The sequence below is a fragment of the Phyllostomus discolor genome, chromosome X, assembly GCF_004126475.2.
Source record: "Phyllostomus discolor isolate MPI-MPIP mPhyDis1 chromosome X, mPhyDis1.pri.v3, whole genome shotgun sequence".
In the NCBI taxonomy this organism is placed as follows: domain Eukaryota; kingdom Metazoa; phylum Chordata; class Mammalia; order Chiroptera; family Phyllostomidae; genus Phyllostomus; species Phyllostomus discolor.
In genome coordinates, this window is record NC_050198.1 from 99,533,321 (window position 1) to 99,544,519 (window position 11,199).

General features: G+C 47.7%; 1 protein-coding gene across 1 annotated transcript; it reads left to right on the top strand.

The window, feature by feature from the left end:
* Positions 1-1,081: 1,081 nt before the first annotated feature.
* Positions 1,082-10,454, top strand: LOC118498400. The gene is made up of 4 exons (XM_036016372.1): positions 1,082-1,314; positions 1,651-3,273; positions 10,155-10,299; positions 10,411-10,454. Exons 2-4 carry the CDS (start codon positions 1,711-1,713, stop codon positions 10,452-10,454), a joined length of 1,752 nt encoding a protein of 583 aa, XP_035872265.1. The 5' UTR covers positions 1,082-1,314; positions 1,651-1,710.
* Positions 10,455-11,199: the final 745 nt, after the last annotated feature.

Below are 11,199 nucleotides of genomic sequence, written 5' to 3' on the forward strand. Positions count from 1 at the left end.
GTCAGCAAATAGGCAGGCAGGCAGGCTTGTTCATGGACCATCCTCTGTGCCTTGTGACCCAGTGATTCCACTGCATGGACTCAAATTTCCTACCTTGTTAGTCATGGTGGGAGAGGACCTAAGCAAATAAGTCAATCTTTCTGCACCTCAGTGGAATCATCTTTAAAATGGGGATAGCAATAGTATCCACCTCAAAGGGTTGCTGTGAGAAGTAAGTATTGTAGATAAAGAAATAGTTAGGGCAGTGCTTCCCTTATAAAATGTTAGCTGCTGTTATTATCATCTTGAGTTGGACAGACAGCCTCCTTGGAGGAACAGAATTCGTGACTGAGGTTGGGAATGTGGAACAGAGGTGAGGGCCCTTCCTGTCTATTGTCCGTGCCACTCGTTGCCGGAGGACTACGCTTCTCATCCTGCTCCTGGCTGGAGTCTCTGCCACTTTTGGATTCCATTTTTCCAAGCTAAGCAATCTTTCTCATTTCTTCCAACTGGAACTTTTTCGGAGTCCAACACATTCTATGCACATAAGAAGAGGAAGGACCCAGAGTAAAGGTGTGATCCAGGTCAAGTGCAGTTGCTTGAAGACGAGAGCGGAGAAGGAGGAACAAGCAGACCCTGAGCGGGAGTGGACCCCCGGCAAAACCACCAAACTGCAGAAACTGTCTTTGGGACTCTGGGTTCTTCCTACTTTGCTCCTTCTTCCCTTCCTTTCTCTTTCAGCCTCTGTGTGTCAACCTGCCTTCTTGCCTGCCTGTGTCTTAGCAAACCCTGCTCCCCCGTTGTGCAGGGCAGAGGGACACAGAGCACTGGATGGAGTGAGCTCATGGATCTAGTCCCTGCTGTTCTGGGAAGCATTCTTGGGGACCCCTCACTTTCTCTCTGTCCACCTCTCCCCTGGCCCCATACTTCTGGTCTATGGTCCCCTCCTGGCTTCCCTGTAAGCTTCTATCCTCACCCATACCTTTCTATAAGATCACTTGTAAGGGAATATTATAACTGTTTTTTTTTTTGTCACCCAGTTGCTCCCAGTTTCCTGTGAGCTCAAGTGACTAGCTGTATGTGTCTGTTTCATCCCAGGGGTATCCAGCACCCGGATGGAGAGTGAGTGCTGAGCAGGTGACCTGGAAGGCGAAGTCCCAGCTGGCCGCTTTCCGGGAGTGAGTGGGGGAACCAGCGAGGAGGGGGGGCATGGACTGGATTCCTACCTGCTGCTCCCTTGGTTTTGTGGCTTAGAGAAGACAGGCGTCTTCCCTGGATCTCCAGTGCCCTCTCCTGCCCTATAACATGAAAGGATCAAAGTGATGGACTTCTGAGGTACCTTCTAAGTTCTTTTCTTTCTTTCTTTTTTGGCTTTTACAAAAATATATTGATATTTGCTCAGTTGTCAAGATCTGAGAATAATAGCTTTAAGTTATATTCCTCTCAAGTATATTTGCATGTAAACTGGAAGCAAAGCTTTCCTTGGTACACACAATAAAGTGTGATCTCCTCCAACCCAGAGCATAAAGATTTGGTGGCTCAGTAATGACAAAGTGCATTCTGTATATTTGTTCATGACAAATCTGTAAAGAAACCTGTTTGTGGCTTTGCCTCATCTAGTTCTCTTCTCTCTCTCTCTCTCTCTCCTCCCCACTTCTCTCTCCTCTTCAGCTTGAAATTACTGGCCAAGCCTCCCTCTGTGCCTTGGTGGCCCCACCCCTTGCTGTGACCATGGATACGCTCAGCAGCTGCCAGACTGCCTCCCTCTCTGAGCTGTTGCCCAACGGTTACCTGGCTCAAACCTTCCCAGGCTGCCCTGAGGTGGAAGGCCTGGCTGGGGAGGTGGAGCTGGAGGATTCTGAGCAGTGTGGCCAGGGTGACTTTAGTCCCAGGGAAGACAGTGGTCAAGGCAAAAAGAAAACCAAAGTGAACAAGATCTGGAATTTTGTGAGCCGCAGAAGAGGGGCCTCCAGTCACGGGAAGCGACCCCAGTCTATGATTTTACTGGGAGCCACCTCTAAGTCCTCAGAGTTGAAACCCAAAGTCACGCTAATGGATCGAATGAAGTCATTCAAGAAGTTGAAGCCTTCCACTGGGGGCTCAAAGACTCCTGTTCCTAGGAGCAGCAAGGCTCAGGAACCCCAGGAGCCCCCAAGTAGCTACCGCATGAGGAAGAACGAAGAGACTGCAAAGCCCTTTCGCCATTCCTATGCAGGCCACGTTGAGGGTCCGGAGCCCTTCCTCACAGATGCGCAGAGGCCCGCGCACATCCCCAGCAGGGTGAACCCGAAAGTTTTGGCCTCCCAAGACTCCGTCATCCAAGTGGAGGAAGATCCTTGTGAAGAAGAGGCCCCTGAGCAGTCTGGCAGCAGAGGCGGCAGGTGGGCTAAGACCTACGTGAGAAACGTCCTCCCTGGGGATCAGGAGGCCCCACACATTGCAGCCAGAAACTCCAGAATTGAGGAACTCGAGGTCACCGTCGAGGGCTCCAGCTTGGAAGGGAGCTACGAGGAGAGTCCTGGGCACCTGCGCAGAGACAAGGCCACGCCTTTTGGTGGCGTTGTCAAGTTCTTCAGCAACATGGCCGAGGTGGCCCGCAAGTGGCGTGCATTCTCCCGGGAAGAGCCGCAGATAAGCCGCCGCCACCGCCGCCGCGAGGCGTGCTTGGTCCGTGACAGCGAAGTCTTCATCATGGAGACTGCCGCTTCCCAGACCTCCTTGCAGCTCGACCCGCCCTGCGGGCTCCCTGACACTGAGATGTTTCGCGGGGTCATTAAGAAGCGCCAACACTGGCCCTTCAAGTCCTCGAAGACCTCACGCACCTTTACAATGAGCCTTGAGGGTGAGGAGCTGGCAGACCGAGGCTCTGAAGCTCCCCGCACTACTGCTGCCTTGGCCTGGGCGTCCACCTCTGCTGCGTTTGAATTCCAGGACGACCCCATACCGCAGGAAGGCTACAGCTACCACTACAGCGGGTCCTTCGTCAGGGAGCCATCCTCCTCTGATGAGGCTGACGATGACACTGAGACTGTGATCAGCTTTGTCAAGGAAGATGACAGTTCTGGAGAGTTCTTCGAGGTGGACACCTGTGTCAAGAAGGTCACCTTTGCAGATGTTTTGGAGAAGCCCAGAGAGATGGAGGAGGAGGAGGAGGAGGAGGAGGAGGAGGAGGCGAGCAGAGCGCCTATGGGGTCCAATCAGGCTGGGCAGCCCCAGAAGTCAGATTTGGGTAAGGAGGTGGCAGGTGCAGAGAGCGAAGCCAGCAAGGCCTGCGCTGGAGTTTCTGGGACTCAGGTAAGAGGGGAGCTGTCTTTTCAAATCACCATTGGAAACATTCAGGACCCTAGAAGTCAGCTAAATTCCCATGCCCTCCCCACAACCCCACCTTCCACCAGCAATGTCCCGGAAGGAATGTTCTCACCACTCACATACATGGGATTTGACTGATCCTAAATCCCTGGGTAATTTTTGCCCCTTCCTTGGGCTCAGGTCCTGCAGTGGCACCTTAATTCAGCTGTGAACTAAAACAGAAGCTCTGGGAGTGGCAGCAGAGTGACCAGAGTCATTTAACGATGCCTAAGACAACCATGGTCTCCTGTGGGACATTTCCCCTCTTTGCCACCCTCCCCTCCCCCACCAACCAGAGTTGAGTCCACAAACTACTCTAATGTGAGTGTCAGAGGACCTGGGTATGTGGCCCTGCTCTGTGCCCAAGTGTCTGTAAGACTCGGAGACACGTACTTTCATCTTGTTGGACCTCAGTTTCTCTCTGGAGGGGAAGGGGCTGTCTTGAAGTCTCAGAGATCTCTAGCGCCTTGTGGTAGCATTTGTTATTTTACCTGAAGCATTAGGGCAGAGCACGGCCCAGTAATATTCTTCCCCCAGCATTCGGTGAGTGGTAGCTTTATATCTATCCTCTTGCAGCTGCTGTGACATATATTGTCTTCATTTAATTTTGGGAGGGGGTTTATTTATTTAGAGACAGAGAGTAGAGGGGAGGGAGAAAGAGAGGGAGAGAAACACCGATGTGTGACAAACACATCGATACATTAATTAATCAGATGCCTCTCACACACCCCCAAGTAGGGGCCTGGCCAGTAGTAACCCAGGCATGTACCTGGACTGGGAATTGAACCTGTGACCCTTTGGTTAGCATGCTGTCACTCAATCCACTGAGCCACACCAGCCAGGGCCATTTAATTCTTAAAGTGACCTAGTGAGGTGAGAGTAATTTTTGTTTATTTTACCAGTGAGGAAACAGGCTCAGAGAGGTTGAGTGACTTATCAGAAGTTCTACAGATTGTGACAGAATTTGGATTCAAATCTCACCTTTGAGTCCATGTCTAGTGCTTTTGTCTAGCTAGCAATAGTTTTTAGGGTCTTTGATTACAGTGGTGACCATACCCACCATTAATGGAGAAAGACAAATGCGCTAAAATTGTAGTAGGAGGAATGTTGAATAAACACTAGAAGGCATTATCTGGCTTTGAGATTCAACAATGTCTTCATAAGTGGGTGTGTTATATTTCTCCAGTAACTATAAAGCAAAGGAATTTTAAGGGTAGTTAATTAAAATTCTGCTTCTTGGTGGTGGTGGAGATGGCGTAGTCTCGCATGACGTGTATTGTCATCCCTCACAGGGCGCTTTCAGAGAACTTGGCCCCGTCAGGACATAACCAATAAGCCCACTTTTTTCTGAGAAGGCCATGAATATGTTTACTAGCATTCTCTTTTTACCATATATCATTTTTGGTAAGCTGTAGGGACACGAAAATTGGCAAAATACCTGAAGTAAATTTCATTTCAGTGGTTTGAAGACCAACAATCAAGAAAGCAAACGAACGAACCTAATGATTCCATTAGCTGATAATTACAGTTGGGTACTGCATGTCCAAGGTTGCCGGTCACTAGGAAGAGGTTTACAGAGGAATATGTGAACTTGCTAAGGGCCTGTGTGGACTGGCCATAGAGATGCCCTGTGGGCTTTTCTAAAAGCACAGGCTTTGGGCTCCCAAAGGCTTGTGTGTGAGTTGCTCTCGCTTATCTGCGAAGTGGGTCCAAACACTGCCCACCTAAGAGGGCTGTTGTAGGAAATCAGAGGAACTGGAGTGTTTCAGGTGCCCGGCCCCGTACCATTCATGCCACACCGTGACCATCTGCAAAGTGTCGTCTATTATCGTTACGACTGAAATTTGGTAAGTGGTGAATAACTGTGAACAACATACAGCCAGAGAAACAACCCAAGACAGTACTATAGCAGCAGTTAGTTAACCGGCTTGACGGAGCATTGCCGTGGAGGTCAGGAAACTGGCCAGTAGGCTGATTTCTCCCTCCTACTTGTTTTGTCACCTTGAGACAGATCTTTCCTCTCTCTGGGCCTCAGTTTCTCCATTTGAGGCAGACGCTGCATAGTTAATTCCCGAGGGTCTTTTCTCCTTGCCCCCTTCTCTAGTATTTTCCTCCTATCCAAGCCTGTATAGTTCATTTCCTTGAGTCTGGGAGGCTCCTTGCCACACAGTGGCTCGTTGCAGAGCGGCTCTCCTTAGCAGGCTTCTTCTGCCCTCTGCTGGTTGATAGAAGACTCTGCTTATCATTCCTTGGGATGTTGAACACAAATCCAGGCAGGGACTGACTGGGGTGCAGAGAAGCAAAGTGGAGTAGGAAAGCTGAATGTCGGGGGACATTGATATGGGTCCAGTTACTTTATTTTACAGTTGACGAGGACACTGAGTCCTACAGAAGAGAAACGATTCCCCCTGACAAAAAAAGTGAAATGCAACTGGTACCCAGAGTTCAGAGTTCCAGTCTTGGCTCTGCCACAAATCCTGCTGAAAAGCCTCCTCTTTCTGGGTTTTAGCAGCCTTACCTGATGACTAAAACTCCTCATCCTTCCCTCAGGCCCCCTGCTGGCCTGTTGTAATGCTAAATTGAGATAATGGTATGAAAACCATGCATTGTGTAAGTAGCAAAGGTCATAATCCTGCAATGGATCATTATATGCAAAAAGAAGTGAAAAACCTGGTTCTTTTGTGTTTCCCAGGGAAACTGGACTTGGGCCAGCCTCCTCCACGGTGTTTTATTTGTAAGGTTTGTTCGCTCAACCCTTTACAGCAGCTAAGTGGCTCCTAAAACTGTAGCCGCTTTGACACAAAATTGGCTGTTGTCAAGCCTTGGGCCACTCTTGTAGCCCAGGAGACAGGGTAGCTTCAAGGACATAATGTCAGGAGGCAGGGATATGACCTCTTAAGAGCCCATCATTTGGAGAAGTTCCGAAGCTTCCGGGAACTCAAAGTTCTCTGTGCCTCATTCCTTGCACTAACGAAATGCGGAGAGTAATATTAATAATTATAGCTAACATTTTCATAGTGCTTATTATGCACCCATGCAGTGCTCTCAGCAGTTTACCTGGAGGAACTTACTTCACCACACAACTTGCCCTATAAAGTTAGGGACTGTCTTTGAAATCGCTTTGATAATCATACCTGCCTTACAGGCTTGTGCAGACGAAATACACTTAAAGTGCTTACATAACAGTATGTGACTAAGAGTCACTGCATGAGAAATGTTAGCTGTTTGCTTTCATTATTAAAAGCAAATGTCACGGGAAAGGACTGTACCTCAGGACTATCATTAGGTAACGCCTTAGTGAGAATTAATAAAATAAAGGTTCAGGGAGGGAGGGAGGGGACTAATTCTTTACATTTGTGCAGGACATTATACTTGACAGAGAGTGCTTTCCCTGACATATGCAAAACTAATGGTAGTTGTCGTTATTATTTGTAGTATTCCCATATGTCAGATGAGGGATTCGAGGCATGATCGATTAGAAACAAAACATTGAACTTGGAGTCCAAATGCTTAGTTTCAAGGTCATTGTTCTTTTTTAAAATTTTATTTACTTATTTTTAGAGAGAGGGAAAGAGACAGAGGAACATCAGTGTGTGGTTGCCTCTTGTGCACCCCAAATTGGGGACCTGGCCCACCACCCAGGCATGAGCCCTGACTGGGAATCGAACCAATGACCCTTTGGTTTGCAGGCCAGTACTCGATCCGCCAAGCCACACCAGCCAGAGCTTAAGGTCCTAGTTCTTTATTGCATATGTGATTTTTTAAGAACATTAAACAAATTTTTAAGACATTTATTTTTCAGAGAGAAGAGAAAGGAGGAAGAAAAAGAGGGAGAGGCATCGATGTGTGAGAGAGATGTTGATCTGTGGCCTCTCACATGCCCTCAACTAGGGAACTGGAACCATGGAGCTGGCCCACCACTTAGGCATGTGCCCCAACTGGGAATCGATCCTGCAACCTTTTGGTTCATAGGCTAGCACTCAATCCACGGAGCCATACCAGCCAGGGCTCGATATGTGATTTTTGATAACTCATTTAATCACTTCAGTTCTTCGTTTCCTTCATTTGTCAAGTGGAGATAAGAAGTCTTTCCTGCTTCTTTCCTAGAGTAGAAAGAAAACGTAGATATACTGACTACCTACTAGGTGCTTTTACTTCTGTTCTTATTTCATGCCCCCGGTATCCCTGCTGTACTGATATCATAACTATTCTCCTATTGTATTATGCTTCTGCCTATAAATGATACTCATAACCGTGCTCATGAGCAGCTAAGGCAGTGGCTATTGTCCACATACCACAGCTGAAGAGACTGAGCCTTGTCTACGGATGCAAAGTGAGTCGGTGGTAGAATTCTGGCCCTTAATGTCAATGCCAGATCAACAGCGTCTTTCACTCCACTTTAGAATCTGTTGCGAGTTATTCAGCCCTCTCTCCGGTGGCTTAGCTCTTGTACATTTCCAAGCTGATAGCGCAACCTATTGGCGGTAAAGGAAATTACAGTCAGGGTTAACCAAATCTCTAGCTTTTCTGGCCTCTCTTCTCTGTTCTCCCCTTCCCCTCAATTAATCCCTGCCCACGCTGTGGGCTCAGCTTCTCCTTCCCAGTGGCCCTCTGGCAGAGCACAAGGGAAGGATGGGCAGGGCACTACCTAAGTGAGGAGGGTTGCCACCTGCTGTGGGTTCTGTTGTCCACCCCCTCAAGGACACTGGACAAAGAACACAGACGTTCAAAAATGGTTACTACATCACGGTATTTCTGGACACACCAAATTGTGAAGCTGAGGCTACAGGAGCCCCAGTTGGGGCAGCTGGGTAGTAGATTTTCTTTAAAGATATTGTGGGCTATAGAAATTGTAATCTTAATTTCGGATGGGCCTTAGCTTAGGTACAAACGGTGCCTCTCACCTTTCTTTTTTACCCTTTTCCGGCTCTGGGCACCCCTACTCCTGCCTTCTAGCTTCAAGCTGCTTAGTTCTAGTCCATCCACACACCGCAGCTTCCTACCGTATTGGGTAGAATTGTGACCATCCAAACAGATCTTCAAGGCCTAAATCTCAGTTCCTGTGAACCTGACCTTATTTGGAAATAGGGTCTTAGCAGATGTAATCAAGTTAAGACGAGATCATAATGGATGAGGGTGGGCTCTATTCCAGTGACTGATATCTCTATCTGAAAAGGAAAACTTGCACACAAAGACATACAGCCTCAGTTTCTCTTCCCCATCTGTTCAAAGAATGTATGACTTACAAGTGGGCTTCTAGCTCCAAGAGAGTATGGGTCTAGGAGACAAAGGAAACAGGTTAGGGTTAGGGAGAGTGGAAAAAGCAACCTTCAGACCATATCTTAGCATTCATACAGATTCAGTGCAGTCTCCTGTACCATCTGAAGCTCTGTTTTTAAGTACTTCCCAGGAAGTAACTTTTGCTGTGTATAAGAATGAACTGACTTTCAGCCCTGGCTGGTGTGGCTCAGAAGCTTCAATGCCGGCCTGTAAACCAAAGGGTCACTGGTTCGATTCCCAGTCAGGACACCTGCCTGAGTTTCGGGCCAGGTCCCTAGTAGGGGGAGCGCGAGAGACAATCACACATTTATACTTCCCTCCTTCTCTTTCTCCCTCCCTTGCCCTTTCTAAAAACAAGTAAATAAAATCTTTATATAAAAAAGAATGAACTGACTTTGGTAGCTGGTCTCTGCCCTTGGAAATTGGGTTACCAAGTAGGTAGAGACCATTCCCGGGGTCATCCAAACTGTGAACCGCTCCCCACATCCAACCCTTTTAGGGATGAATGATGCAGGTGAAAGAAACCTGTACTGTGTTCATCGTGGCTTAGCAGGGTTCAAGGGGAAGTTGAAGGATGTAGGGGCCTAGGACCTTTCGTCTACAAAGACAGTGTGGCAGGTCTGTAGTCAGATAGATCTAACATTCAAAAGTTATATGACCTCTGGGAACTCCTTTATCTTTTCTGAGCCTTGGTTTCCTTACTGTGAAATAGGCTACTATCTACCTAATGCGGAGTGCTTTTGAAGACTAAATGAGATAGCATGAATATGTGTGATTAGCAGGGTATCTGATACATACCAGATATTCCACATATAGTTTGCAGATGTTAGTTCCTTTTCTCTTTCTCCCTGTGTAGGTCAGGATTTTGGAACTGAAAGAAGGATTTCAGATGAAAACAGCTGGCTATGTTAATATCAAAAGAGAGGGGCTTGTACTTGGTCTTAAGTGAACATGTTCTGTTGGCAAGAGAGGCTTTGTCTGTCTGTCTCCCTCTCTCCCTCCATCCTTCCATCCTTCTCCCACTTCCTGTCTCATTGTCTTGCTTTCATAGACATGCACACACTTTTTAAAGTACTTTATAAGCTTTATATGCATTATCTCACATCCTCATCCTAGCAAGTCTGCAAGGTAGGTATTATCAGTGTCCGTTTTATGCAGATGAGGAAACCGAAACTCGGACAGATGAATTCATTTTCCCAGGTCTCGCATTTAGTAAAGATTAATGTCGATAGCAAGTGCAGAATCCTCACTCCCCTGATCCCAATGCAAAAACTAAACACAAAACATGCCCGCAAAAGGAGAAACCAATAGATGCTGTCTTCCTTAAATCGATTGCCTGATTTGTATTTCTGCCACTGCCTGATGTCTTTTAAGCTTTTGGTGGCTGGATCTCAGCTTGCATTGATTGATGATACGTTGTATCCCTGCCTGGATTTGGGTGCTGGACCAGATGATATTTCAAAATGGAAAGCTCTGCTGTTTGAACCGAGTATTAGCCTACTCCCCACCTCCATGGAGTTACTAATCCTGATTAATTTCCTTTGCAGGAGTTCTTCCCCCCAGCTGAACCACCACCAAGGACTCCACCCCTGAAAGTCCTCCTGGCAAGATGCCAGTCTCTGCCTGTCTCCCAGAACATCCCCTTGGACCTGGATCAACTGTACTTGAGCAGACCCCCACAGCTTGGTGCAGGTATGCCTTCTATGCCCTGGTTTCTGTGGCACGCAGGACATGCCAGGCAGGCCTCAGGCATTCATAGAGTGTATTGACATTTACCCTCTTTCCCCTTTACCTTCCCTCTAGTCCCCAAATACTTTTCCTCATTGATACTGAAAATCCACCTTTAGTGATGCCTTGGAACCACAGGGGTCCAACCCGCAGCCCACGGGCCACATGTGGCACAGGATGCCTATGAACACGGCCCCACAGAAAATCGTAAATTTACTTAAAACACTATGAGATTTTTGTGTGTGTGATTACGTGGTACAATGTGTTTCATGTGTGACCCAAGACAACTCTTTTTCCAACGTGGCCCAGAGATGCCGAAAGGTTGGACACCCCTGGAGAGACTTTTCCCTCTCCGTGTTCTTTTTCTAAAAGGCAAATCTCCTCATTTGGAGGGCCCTTTAACTCTGAGCACTTAAATTTCCCATCTTCCCAAGGCGTCACTTTTTTTGCCACAGGCCCTCTATACCCCATCCTTTCCAGGGCTCCCAAGCTCCAGTTTCTTCTCTGTGCTTTCTCCACAGTGCTCTTTCTTTAAAAAAAAAAGATTTTATTTATGTATTTTAAGATTTTATTTATTTATTTTTAGAGAGAGTGAGGGAGGGAGGAAGAGAGGGAGAGAGACATCAGTGTGTGGTTGCCTCTCACGTGGCCCCCACTGGGGACCTGGCCCGCAACCCAGGCATGTGCCCTGACTGGGAATCGAACCAGTGATCCTTTGGTTTGCAGGCCGGCGCTCAATCCACTGAGCCACACCAGCCAGGTGACAGTGCTTTTATATGCACCTTCCTTGTTTCAACGGGACCAGTCCCCATACTTGTCACTGAAAAGTAAAGCTCCATCTGAGAGAATCCATGCTCTCCTGGC